The sequence below is a fragment of the Vigna umbellata genome, chromosome 3, assembly GCF_029865625.1.
Source record: "Vigna umbellata cultivar VRB3 chromosome 3, Vumbellata_1.0, whole genome shotgun sequence".
Lineage (NCBI taxonomy): Eukaryota > Viridiplantae > Streptophyta > Magnoliopsida > Fabales > Fabaceae > Vigna > Vigna umbellata.
The window spans coordinates 52,730,919-52,745,330 of NC_142167.1; the positions used below are offsets into that span (position 1 = coordinate 52,730,919).

Consider the following 14,412-nt stretch of genomic DNA (forward strand, 5'->3'; position numbering starts at 1 on the left):
AATGATCCGATAGTAGGTGAAATAATAGGTTCAATAAATATTAATTTTTGCTAGGATAGACTCTAACTCATGATTCTGAATGTGTGAGTTATTATTCATTGGAGATAGTTACATATACATAAGAGTATGATCTAAATTAGATATGTAATCCTATAATCACCAAACACAAACAACATTTTATCATAAACAAGACATAATAGAGTTAGCTTCCCTTACTTATCCAAATCACTTTCTCTATGCACAACAACAAAACATTCACAAGTATAATTCACCCCAACTCACTCTACAAAAATAAACACTCAAATAAGAAACCTAAGCACAACCATAAAAACTCTAGCATGTAGATACTTGTTCCAACCTCAAGAACAATACGTGCAAGCATGACCCATCCACATGTGATAATCACCCAAAACCAATTACAAAGAGAAGGATTATAATAGATTTATCTTAAAGCAACACCTTACCAACTCTAAAGGAAACTTTCTCACCACAAATACAAAATTGCTTTTTGATCATGAATCAAATTAGCATGTTACCACAACCTTTCGAGAGAGAAAAAATGAAAATAATAAAGTTATAGAGAGAAGTTAATTTGTCTAATAATATAACTTAATAATTGGGATTTTTGACTTATGCATGATTTTCTCCAAACAAGTCAGGCACATATTACACGTATGAAGCTCCTTAACCCTCTCACAAACACTTGTCCACTTGTTTTTGGCTCACCACTTCACTATCAAACACCAATATAAGGGAAAACACCCTCTTTAATGAATTTTGATTTGATTTCAAAGTTTTTTATTTCTTTTTGTTTTCTTTGTTATTAGATTTACAAAATTATTTTATAGTATTAACCTTGTTAGGGTGTTAGGGTTGCAATATAAATTTTTTATTTTAAAAAATTAATATATTCGATAAAATCCATCTATATAATGTGTTATATACATAATATTAAAATTGCATGATGTTCGATATTTTTAATAGTTTTTCTAAAGGAATAATTGCAAAAGTTGTTTACTGTTTTATAAGGAAAAGGAAAACAAAATAAAAAAATAATAATAATTTCTTTTAATAAATATTCTATAGTTATAATTCAATTAAAATTTAAAAAATAGTTAATAACTGAAGGTATAAAAGGGTTAAATTTTGTTAAACTTATTATCTAAATCAATAAAAAAATTGGATCAGATTTCTAAATTTATTTAATAAACTTAATTCAATCTAATTTATCATTACTTGAATAAAAAGTTTTGAATATTTTAGTTAATATAATACTCATGTAAATAGAATAATTGTTATATTATTAATATTATTGTTTGTTAATAATTTTAGTTGAGTATCGAGCTCAATTGTCACACAATTCATAACAAGAAAAACTTAAATAACTTAATCAAATTTGAATCTATGTGGGTCGGTGCAGACACTAAATTCAAGAAGAAAATATTGTAAATTTCTGATTTAAATATTCTAAAAATATATTCCAAACCACATGATGGATATTGACTTTGTGAATGACTGTTTGACAGATTATGCTGACTTTTATTTCCTCCATCCAGTTTTATGAGTTTTCAATATTATATACAAATTGAAAAAATTTGAGAAGATTTGAAGATAAATTTTTTTGTCGTTTATTTGAGTGAATTAAAGAAAATGAGAGTGAATTTGGAAATAAATTTTTTTAATTTGTCACGTCAATACAATTCTATACTAATTCTCACAAATTTTATTTCCAAATTCACTCTCATTTACCTCTAAATTCACTCAAATAAACGACAAAAAAAAGTTATTTCCAAATCGTCTCAAATTCACTTCTTCAAATCCATTCCTTCAAATCCACTTAAAAGAACAAAGCCAGGTTGCTTATTATTTTTATTCAACATTTATCAAAGATTTCAGGATTTTTCCTACTTCTTTAAAAGCAAACATAAACTGCACTTTTTTCAATCCAAAATTTGTGCTTGTGGACAAAATTAGCAAAATTAAAGGGATTATTGCTTATGACAAGGCTTTTAAATTTAATCTAATTTTTAATCTCAATGTTTTTGGATTAGATTAGACTTTTATAATATTTTTGTAATTTTATAGTCTAAGATTGATCTATAGTAATAATTTAAAACTAGAGCTATGAATTCAATTTTTAAAAAAACAACCTAAATTCAATTTATGGTGTATTTATCATGATACACTAAAAACAATCAAACTGCACATTAAGAATATTGGGTGTGAACATTTGAAGTTCTAGACAATCAAATCAGAACCAACAAACTAAAAATCAAATTAGAAAATTAACTTGGAAAATTAAAATGATATAAAATAATGTGTAAAAACTTAAATTGCATAATTAGAAAGTAAAGAAAGAAACGAGTGAGCCAATTCAACATATATATAAAAGAAAATTTATTAAATTCAAATACCAAAGTAAATCAAAGTTTTATAAAGAAGACGAATGTACAGATAAACTAGATTTTTAATATTTTTTATAATCAACCCAAACTAAAAATCTAAAAATGACTTAAGATTATCTAAAGTGACAATACAAACTTCTATATAAGGTAAATAATTATAAAAGTCATTCAAAAGATTTATGTAAGTTAAAAGACTACCACTTCGACTAAAACTCAAACATCCAATAAGTATTAGATTACATAGAGAATGCACCATATTTTTAAAACCTTCAAGTTATATCTTAACAAAGAGTTTTTATTATAACCTTTTGATTAATAGTTATACTTGTATTTACAATATATTTTTATGCTTTATTAAAATAATAAAAATAACTTGGTTCTTTATCTTAAGAGATACTCAAAAGATATTTAAGACTGACTTTGTATAAGTCAGAACTTGTAATCATTATTTAATTTGTGAAATTCATTATAGACAGTAAAAGAGATTTAGCGGGTTTAAAATAATATAAGTTATGTCATATTAATTTTTGTAACATTATTAGGTTTTTGTTCTTCTGTTTATAGGTTTCATGAATTTTTTTTTTTGAAAATTAATCAGTCTTTTGGCTGAAACTTTCTCTGTTACATTCATTTTTTCTATATTTAAAGCAACTTTTAAACTAAGTAAATTTAGTATATATTTTGAGAAAAGTCGTGTTAGAATTTTCATTGAAATTTAGTCAACTTCTTGATGCTTTAAACTATCTTAAAAGTTTGAAAATAAATTTATGTCCAAGATAATGTCAATTTGTCTTGAGCATTATATCTTGATATGTTTGACCATTTTCCTAGGTCACATATTTATTATTTATTTTACTATATGAACAAGATTTACAATATATATAATTGAATTAATCACTTCACTTCATATATCTGTTTTAAAACAGCTAGTAGTTTTTCCTTTCAATGCAAAATCTGAAGAGTTTCAGCTTTTTACAAGTGTACTTGTTATATAATTTAATTATAACTAATGCATTAATATTTCCATTTGATTCAGGATTCAACGTACTATGATTTAGGAAGACGAGCTAAAGAAACATCACTTTCTTATTATTATTATTACTACTCACCAACTTGTACATTATTTTTTAATATGGTAATCATATGAACACGTATATATTATCTTCATACACTTTCTACACACAGGGAATCCAAAGTTCGTGATTCTCTGTAGTTTCTTGAATATTTTCTTAAAAAATTACATGCATTGTTATTATAATTTTTACATCGTATGTCATCAATTTTAAGTTGATTCGATTCGTATAAAATAATTCATTACTTAATACTATAATGTGAAGAAAAGTATATATAATACATCTATATATCGAATAAAAGTAATATTATACTTTTCCACCTTTTGCACGAAACTATATAATGCGAAAAAAAAAATAATACCACTATATTAGTATTTAATCATATAATATTTTTATTTTGTTATTTTTAAAAAACTAAAGTCACAGCACCTGACACTTCCAAAGATTATGGAAATCTTTTTCCTCCGAAAAACAAAATTGTCAATATAAAGTCATACTGTTATGTTTCATAATGAAAAAAAATGCCTTACTATTTCACAATACCACCTCTCTTAACTTTTATTATATTAGAAAATATTGTATAATTTTGCCAAATATATATATATATATATATATATATGTATAATACTAATTGACGTTCTCTTATAATTAGGATGATTCACTAATAAAAAATTACTTTTTATATTAATTGTATAGAGCACATTATATCAATTTTATACATGATCTAGAAAGTAATGATCTAACAAGTTAAATATGTTTTTTTAAAACCAATCTAATATATGACACTGAAGTGAAAAAAAAAATTCTATTCATTTGCAATATCTTCTAAAATCATTCGTCATTCTATATTCAAAGAATACAACACAAAACACAAACATGAAATCAGGGAGAAATAATATCATGAATTTTCAAACATTTATATATATAGTACAAGTCTGTTTTAGAGAATGAAAACTTTTTACACACGGTCCTACCACCAAAATCTTAATATGTAATAATTAAAAGAACGTTTAAATGTATTAAAAGAATCTTTAAATGTGTAATAATTAATAAAGTCATGTAAAAATTTAGTGTTTAGATTAGGAAGTGAATGTGAGGGAGAGTGAAGAAATGAATAATATGAGTTTGTGAAAAATGTAATGAGTGTAGTTGATTACAAATGTTTTAATTAATAAAAATAGATTAGTACTAATTTACTTTTGTAGAAATTTGATATAAATTTAATTTTAAATAGTAAAAATTATATTAAAATGAAATTAATAGTGTTAATGATAAAAAAATTAAACATGCAAAAATGCAACGAAAATTTACAAAAATATTATTAGGAATAAATTTCAAATACATTTTATTAAATAATAATTTCTATGTTGTTATATAAATTATTGTTAATAAAAAATATTAAATTTAACATAATAAATAAAAATTGTTCACAATAAGTTTTAAAAACAAGACTTGTTAATAGAAACCAATTTGCATAATTATCAACCTAACTATTTAGTAACACATAAATAATTATATATAACTAATAAATATTTATTAACAATTGAGTAATAAATATTTATTATCATATAAAACTAAATTAAGTAACAATTATTATCATATCTAATTTATTTGAAGAGTAATAAAAAACAAAGGAAACCAACATCTAACAAAAACCTCCGAAACCACCACTTCTTTAGATAATAAAAAACCATAGTGTTGAATGCCTTCCATCTCTCATAAAGAAAAAAAATAACACGTCAAATATTTTATGAACATCAATATATATAGAAAATAGAAAATTTTCAGTTTCAGCTCGTCAAGCTCGACAGTAGAAAAAAAGCTTGTCAAACTCAGTATAGCTCGACAAGCTCAATTTTAGCTCGACAAACTCGATTTCAATGGTCATTTCATCAAATGCTAAAAAATGACTCTTTTGCAAACATAATCAACCCCATGTGAAAGAACAAAATTGATTCTGCTAGATGTTCTGAGACCATGGAATCGATTCCTGTCTCATGGTCATTTCATCAAACACACAAAATCGATTATCTTGCAACCATAATCGATTCTATCATACCAATGATCGAACAAAATTGATTCTATTATACCATAAGAAAGAACAGAACCGATTCTATTTGCATTTATAATACCATAAAATTGGATTACATGTTATTTCATGACTAGAACCACATGTACCATAATTTATTTCATCATCTCCTTGGCATAAAATTGATTTAGCCAAGCAAAAAATCGGATTCTAGGAGTTTGGAATATGTTCCATACAACCCCAAAATGGATTCCATCAACACCCTCAATGTTTACATGAACTTATAAATGGGAAAGTATGGATTCTGGAAAGTTTTCTCACTTGAAGAACCTTGTATGTGGATTGAGAACACTATGCTTTCTCCTTTACGAGCTGCACCATGAGAAATCAACACAACTTCTTCTTTAGCACTAGGACCACGAGACTCTCACACAAGTGGACATTTGAAGGTTATATTAACGCAACACATATCTTTCAACCATAAGATTGATGGCGTTTTAAATCATCAAGCATCGCTTCTATGTGTGGTCAAAGAGCTAGAGAATCTCATTGTGTCTGCACTAGCTAGGAATCTCCATTGTTTTCATAGCCTTGCATATTTCACGTACATACTAATTACAATGTAATTTGAAATAAAAATTAAGGCTATTTTGGTCTTTCTTAGGAATATGCACAACGAGTGTATAATGCAAAATCTCCTCAAAAGTGTGTGGATGGAATAATCCGTTTACAAATCCGCCCTTGCAAATGAGATCAAATAAGTGGAAACAAATGCAACAATTAGTCATGTACCTATGATCAAACGATAACTATAGACGAGAGTGATTAGACAATCAGCTATAAGAGATAGATGATTACATTTAATACACATTAATTACTTAGGTTGTCGAACATTTAATGATTTTGGTATCATAGTACCTTATGCAAGTAACCTTCAAGTTTGATCAGAACTTTGACCAGAACGAACGTTAATAAAAATAGACATTTAGATCTTTAGAAGACATGAGTAAATAGTTTACCTGAATCCCATGACCAAAACAATTCACAAATTTGTTGTTTACTAATACAGAAACAATGGACTTGCTAACACAACCTAGTAACAATTAATAGGAAACCATTAAGATATTTTTATAACTGATTTTTCATAATAACGTTAGAGACTGTGGAATATAAAATAATTTCCAACTAATAGTTAGAACTTTAATATTTACAAGCTTGCCCACATTTTCCGAATACTGCTCAGTTAATTACCTCAGCAATATAATCAACCTAAGCTCACTCAGTTTTTACTGAGATTTTGAATGGTTATGAACTTATTAATATCATTAAGTTCATTCAATGATATTACTATAAACATTATGATAAAAAGTTTGACAAAGAATAATGTCTTTTCAATATGTAACTAGGATTTAATTCACACTTTTACTGGTTTCTGTGTATAAAATATGTGTGAAAAGAACATTCAACAACAGAGATAATTTCTTAAATAGTAAATTTTCTAGTTTCTTACTGTAGGCCAAAATAGCTTGAATACCCAGAAAGATATGTGTGATGAAGATAATAATTTATTAAGAACTTGGGCAACTTTTCTTCTTTAAAACTTTTTCACTAAAAATGAGAGAGGGTTTAAGAAAACCAGTGGCTAAGAAAGTAGCATGACTGAATAACTGAGCAATAAAAAAAAGACATAAATCAGATGAATGTGAAGTGCAGGTAAGCTCCAGAGGTATATAATAAGATGCCTATGTTCATTGCAAGAAACACCACCTGGCACAGCCCCATTATTCTAATGCTTTTTGCTTAGACACAAAGAAGCATCTTTAGTGTGGTGGGGTGGTGCTACTTCTGCAGCTGCTGCAGATTTTCTGATCTCTAGGCATTCAGTTTTATGTTATTTTATTCTCTTCTGGCTTGTGTGAACTGCTCCTTTTAGCTTTGTTTTGGAAAGAGAAGTGCTATTGTGAGTTTGAGTTCAAAGCAAGAAAGCCACAGCATACACATTCTCACAAGGTTGAGTGAAGAGTGCAAAACCCAATGACTCAAACCCAAGGAGAAGAAAAGTTTGGAATTTGAGGCAAATGTTTCATTGTTTCAATGCTCAGCTCGAGGCAATCCTTGTACATCTCTTCCTCTTCTTCTCCTTCTTCTTCTTCATTGTTTTGTATCATTCTCCTCCAACTTACTTTTCTCTATGGCATTGCCTTCTCTGCAAATCACGAAGCTTCAACTCTCTTCTCTTGGCTCCATGCTTCTGCATCACCACCTCCTCCTTCTTTCTCCAACTGGAACATTCTTCATTCCAATCCATGCAACTGGACATTCATAACATGCTCCTCACTAGGCTTTGTCACTGAAATCAACATACAATCCATCCCTCTAGAGCTTCCTATACTTTCCAACCTCTCTTCATTTCACTCTCTTCAAAAGCTTGTCTTATCTGATTCCAATCTAACTGGAACCATCCCTTCAGACATTGGTGATTGCTCTTCCCTCACTGTCATTGACCTCAGCTCCAACAATCTTGTTGGTTCAATTCCTGCAAGCATTGGAAAGCTCCAGAAACTTCAGAACTTGTCTTTGAACTCTAACCAGCTTACTGGAAGGATCCCTGTGGAGTTAAGCAACTGCATTGTTTTAAAAAATCTACTCCTTTTTGACAATCAGATAAGTGGGACTATCCCACCTGAGCTGGGGAAGTTGTCACAACTTGAGTCCCTAAGAGCAGGAGGGAACAAAGACATAGTTGGGAAGATTCCTGAAGAGCTAGGAGAATGCAGCAATTTGACAGTTTTGGGGCTGGCTGATACCAGAGTATCTGGTTCTTTGCCTGCTTCTTTGGGTAAGCTCACAAAGCTTCAGACTTTGTCCATCTATACCACCATGCTGTCCGGTGAAATTCCACCGGAGTTAGGTAACTGTTCTGAGCTTGTTAATTTGTTCTTGTATGAAAATAGCTTATCAGGGTCTATTCCATCTGAGCTTGGCAAGCTCAAGAAGCTGGAACAGTTGTTTTTCTGGCAGAATGGTCTTTTGGGGGCTATCCCAGAAGAGATTGGTAACTGTACAAGCTTGAGAAAATTTGATTTCTCCTTAAATTCTCTATCTGGGACCATACCTGTATCTTTGGGGGGTCTCTTGAATCTAGAGGAGTTTATGATTAGTGATAACAATGTGTCTGGTTCAATACCTTCCAGTCTTTCAAATGCTAAAAATCTTCAACAGTTGCAAGTTGACACAAACCAGCTCTCAGGCTTAATTCCTCCAGAGCTTGGTCAGCTGTCAAACCTCATGGTGTTCTTAGCTTGGCAGAACCAGCTTGAGGGAAGCATTCCCTCCACTTTGGGGAACTGCAGTAATCTCCAAGCACTGGACTTGTCACGCAATGCACTCACTGGTAGTATTCCCGTTGGCCTATTCCAGCTCCAAAACCTCACGAAACTGCTTCTGATTTCCAATGACATATCAGGTTTCATACCAAATGAAATAGGCAGTTGCAGCTCCCTTATAAGGTTGAGGCTTGGAAACAACAGGATTACTGGTAGCATTCCCAAGACAATAGGAAACCTGAAGAGCTTGAACTTTTTAGACCTCTCTGGGAACCGCCTCTCCGGTCCAGTGCCTGATGAGATTGGAAGCTGCTCTGAACTGCAAATGATAGACTTAAGCAGCAACAACTTAGAAGGTCCTCTGCCTAATTATTTATCTTCACTATCAGCAGTTCAGGTTTTGGATGCATCTTCCAACAGGTTTTCTGGTCCTTTACCAGCAAGTTTGGGCCGTCTTGTTTCTCTGAGTAAGCTAATCCTAAGCAATAACTTGTTTTCTGGACCTATTCCTGCATCGTTGAGTCTATGTTCAAATCTCCAGCTGCTTGATCTTAGCAGCAACAACCTCAGTGGAAACATACCAGCTGAGCTTGGCCGGATTGAGACTCTAGAAATTGCTCTTAATCTTAGTTGCAATTCACTACGTGGAATAATTCCAGCTCAGATATCTTCTCTTAACAAGCTTTCCATATTGGACCTCTCACACAACCAGTTGGAAGGAGATTTGAAACCTCTTGCTGAGTTAGACAACCTTGTCTCACTCAATGTTTCTTACAACAAATTTTCTGGCTGTCTTCCAGATAACAAGCTTTTCAGGCAGTTGACATCAAAAGACTTCACTGAAAATCAAGGGCTCTCATGCTTTGTGAAGGATTCTAGCAAGACTGATATGTCACTGAACGGAAATGAAGTAAGGAAATCGCAAAGGCTTAAGCTAGCCATTGGATTGCTGATAGCCTTGACAGTGATAATGATCGTTATGGGGATAACTGCTGTCATCAAAGCAAGGAGAGTTATTAGAGATGATGATTCAGAACTGGGTGACTCATGGCCATGGCAGTTCATACCATTTCAGAAGCTAAACTTTTCAGTGGAACAAATACTGAGATGCTTAGTTGATAGAAATATTATTGGAAAGGGATGTTCTGGTGTTGTATATAGAGCTGAAATGGACAATGGTGAAGTGATTGCTGTGAAGAAATTGTGGCCAACAACTATTAACGCAGAAGAGGCATTTAAGGAAGAAAAAAGTGGAGTTCGTGATTCATTCTCAGCTGAGGTCAAGACCCTTGGCTCAATCCGTCATAAGAACATTGTCAGATTCTTGGGGTGCTGCTGGAACAGACAAACAAGATTGCTTATTTTCGATTACATGCCGAATGGAAGTTTGAGTAGTCTACTTCATGAGAGGAGTGGAAATTCTCTGGAATGGGAACTTAGGTACAGAATCTTGTTAGGGGCTGCAGAAGGCCTTGCATATCTACATCATGACTGTGTCCCTCCTATAGTCCACAGAGATATTAAAGCCAATAATATCCTCATTGGCCTTGAATTTGAACCTTACATTGCTGACTTTGGCTTGGCTAAACTCGTTGATGATGGTGATTTTGGTCGTTCTTCCAATACAGTTGCTGGTTCCTACGGATATATTGCTCCAGGTTAGTGAGCCTTCCACACCTACTTGATTACATTCTTCCTTTGGATTCTTACTTAGTGTGAAGAAATTGCAGGCAATAGTTCGTTTTAGGAAGCCTTACACAGTTGCTTGGGCTTAATGATATCACTGGCTTCATTTCTATCATATTTTACATCTTTTGACAGATTTTAGACAATGTGTTTACCTTACTGAATCTGACTTTGAAACTGTTTCAGAATATGGCTATATGATGAAGATCACAGAGAAGAGTGATGTTTACAGCTATGGAGTAGTGTTGTTAGAAGTCTTGACAGGTAAGCAACCAATTGATCCAACCATACCAGATGGTGTACATGTTGTTGATTGGGTGAGACAGAAAAAGGGTCTAGAAGTGCTTGATCCCAGCTTACTCTCTAGACCAGAATCAGAGATAGAGGAAATGATGCAGGCATTGGGAATAGCATTATTGTGTGTGAACTCATCTCCTGATGAAAGGCCAACAATGAGAGATATCGCGGCTATGCTGAAGGAGATAAAGCATGAAAGGGAGGAGTATGCAAAATTTGATGTGCTTCTAAAAGGGTCCCCTGCAAATGGTGCATCTGGGAATAAAAACTCTGGTGGAGTTCTGCCAACAGCTTCTTCATCAGTACCAGTCATGCAAACTTTGAAAACAAAAAGCAATAACTCAAGCTTCTCTGTGTCTTCTCTGCTGCATTCATCTTCAAGTGTCAAGATGGGTTCCAAATGATGAATCTAAGGAGAGCATAAGCATTCTGTTCTAATCACTTTCTTTGTCAATGATCCTTGTGTTCTTGTTCTTTATATGCTTGTAAATTATGTTATAGCTGAATTAAAATCAACAAATAGATCCAGAAACTGCATGTGTGGCTGCTGGAGTATCATTGAAGTGTATCCAAATCAAAATAGCTTGTACTTATTGATATCCATTTTCAAATTCAGATCATGTCAGCACAACAATAAAATCCAGCCAGTGTTAGAGCTGATGAATTTCGTGTTTCCAACCTCCTTTTCTTCTCTTTTCAGACTTCGTTTTATTTTGTGGCTTTTTCTTCATGCTCCTCCAGAATTTCTAAGTGCACCCACATAAGTTTTGAAAGGGTCAAATATGTCATTTGCCCACAAACTATTAACTAAAATTATATTTTGGAAAAAAAATTTGTTAAATTCAAATGTCAATAAGTGCACCCACAATTTTTTTACAAAATTGATTCGTTTTAAATATTTATTTTTAAAATAAATTCAAATGTCAATAAAATAGTAATATAGTGTATTATGTTATAAATGTTGATATGTAGTTATATTTTATATCTAATTCAATGTATATACCAATTTTATCCCTATACTTTATAAAAAAATGTAAAATGTCATGGTTAGAGTTTCTTTCTCTTTACTAAAACTCTTTTATCTTCCTCCTTAGTACAACTCACTGTAATTCTTTTATAAAATGTATAGATGAAAATCGTATATATTTTGAACTAGAAACAAAAATACAATTTTAGTAAATAGTATATAAACGGAAAAACATATTTTTTTTTAAATTACCATATTTCCTGGTTATTTGGAGATTATCTGATCCGAAAATCTTCCAAAAACAAGCTTTCTATAATATTTGGAACATGATATTTGGAACAAGATTTTCATAATAAAATTTTCAAAACTCATGAAATGCATTCTCAAAAATGAATTTTATGGAACTTGTCTCCATTAGGTCAAATTCTCACAAATTTGTTTTTAGTATCACTCCAAAAAGCTTTTTATTAATAAAGGTATCTTATGTATATATAAACTCATGTTCATTTCTTATTTTATTCGTGAGACTTTGTTTGTACCAAAGAGAACTTTTTTTCTTCTTATTCTAAAAAAGTGCAGCAACATTGGGGTGGAAATAGTAATCATGTTGGTGTAGAAAGAAAAAGCCTTTATTATTCTCAACATATCATGACAAGTGTTCCAGAAAAAAATTAAAGTGGTACTAAAATAAAATAAAATGTTTCAATTTTAATAAATTACAAAAATTTGTTACTATGCATCCATACAGATTCTGATAAGAGCATTGTGTAATATTTATAAGGAAACTGATAAATAAAAGATCATATTGTAATAACACAAATGGAGAGAGTTTTTATAATAAATAAAAGTCATCTAAACCCTTTTTATGTTGGAATTTCTATACGCATTTTTACTAATATAATCAACTTAAATTCATTACTTTGAACATATTATTAGTCTATATACTCTTCAACACTAAATAATATCAAACATAATAGAAATATTGGAAACCACCAACAAGAAAATGTTGATGAGTAACTTAATGTTAGATAAAATGGACCGTGGCACAAGCTACCCGAGGATGAGAAAAAACAAAAAACCTTATAATGACAAACTAAAAAACGACTAAAGGGTGGCAGAAAGCAAAAACTCCCACAAAATTGATCTTATATACACATAAAAACCTTACGGTCATACAAGTCAACCTAAAAAAATGTGATATTAGATTTTTATTTGTTTGAATCTTAGCCTCCTCCGGCCCCGTTTCATATTATTTGTGATTTCGTCATTAGTTGGGCCACAAAGTTAAATAGATTTTTTAAAAAAAATAGAATTAAAGTTTATATGAAGCATTTTCTTCTATTCTTTAAATAATTAATTTCAAAATGTTAGTTATGATATCAAGTGAAATAAAATTCACAAATTCCATATCAAGTCAAGAAAACTCCTAAATAAAAAAAATGCAGTCATATTTTTATAAATATTTTGTTTAAATTTATGTCAGACCTAGATCTAATAGAAGTAAAATTATATCGAGTAATCTAAGTTCATGGTAATTTTTAAATTTATGTAAATTAGAACCAAATTCAACATAAATTTGATATTATATAATAAAAAGGCCAACCTTTTAAAGCAAAAAAGTGTACATAACTCTACAAATACTAATCACCACATTCGTCAACAAGTTATACCTTAGAAGACCCACGTTGAATATACAAGTAAACATAGTTTTTCTTTTGGAAATTAATGGTTTCAATTCCTTTAATGTTGATGTAGATTTTGAAGATAGAAGGTTTGCCTTTTATAATTTTGGGTTAAATATGTTTTTAGTCCCTAAACTATTGGTTGTTTCTGGTTTTCGTCCATCTTTCAAAGTAAGGTACAATTTGGTTCTCATTCTTTTCGAAACGTTCGTTTTAGTCCTCGGAATTTTGGTTTTAGTCCTCATTTGTTGCTAAATGAGGACCAAATTTTTAAACAATGTTTAGTTTTCGAGGACTAAAACGAATGTTTCGAAAAGAATGAGGACCAAATTGTACCTTACTTTGAAACAGGGACGAAAACCAGAAACGGCCAATAGTTTAGGGACTAAAAACATATTTAACCCTATAATTTTTCAAATGGAATTATTATTCGTCGGATCACTAAATCACTAAAAGTCATTTGTTGGGATTGTGAGAATCAGAGTTAAGTTATTTGTGATACCATATTGCTTCTCAATTTATTGAAGAAAAAGTTTGTGACTTTGTTTTCTTAAGGGATGATAAAGATGTTCAACATGTGATTTATTAACCTTTAGTAATGGTCTCAATAAAGACGATGTCTTTTTATATGAATTTTATGAAGATTGAAAAGTCTATGTTTATAGTTCATCACCACTAATGATGGTAAAGTTACTAATGTTAGTATTTGGCATGTTTTGTAAATAAACCAATGTAATCTTGTTTTCTTGTGTTTTGTAGAAAACTTTTAATAGTTTAAAATAGAGTATAAGAATTTTATGTTAATTATTTATTTGACAATGTTTTAAGCTTAAATTATTTTATAACAAAATCTTATGTCATAATATTGAAAATTTTAATACCATTCTTTTTCTCATAATAATAAAACACTACTTATTTCTTAACACTTAATTTCTAATTTCATAATT

The 14,412-nt window shown here is 30.4% G+C and overlaps 1 protein-coding gene across 1 annotated transcript; it reads left to right on the top strand.

Moving 5' to 3' along the window:
- Window positions 1–7,280: 7,280 nt before the first annotated feature.
- Window positions 7,281–11,489, top strand: LOC124831170 (Leucine-rich repeat receptor-like protein kinase family protein). Its single transcript, XM_047305077.2, has 2 exons — window positions 7,281–10,491; window positions 10,706–11,489. Exons 1-2 carry the CDS (start codon window positions 7,602–7,604, stop codon window positions 11,218–11,220), a joined length of 3,405 nt encoding a protein of 1,134 aa, XP_047161033.2. The 5' UTR covers window positions 7,281–7,601; the 3' UTR covers window positions 11,221–11,489.
- Window positions 11,490–14,412: the final 2,923 nt, after the last annotated feature.

Excerpts from the sequence above, each read along its gene's own strand:
- LOC124831170 (XM_047305077.2), top strand. The coding sequence starts at position 7,602 with ATGCTCAGCTCGAGGCAATCCTTGTACATCTCTTCCTCTTCTTCTCCT. Across the intron at positions 10,492-10,705 it reads CTACGGATATATTGCTCCAG|AATATGGCTATATGATGAAG; the intron begins GTTAGTGAGCCT and ends AAACTGTTTCAG.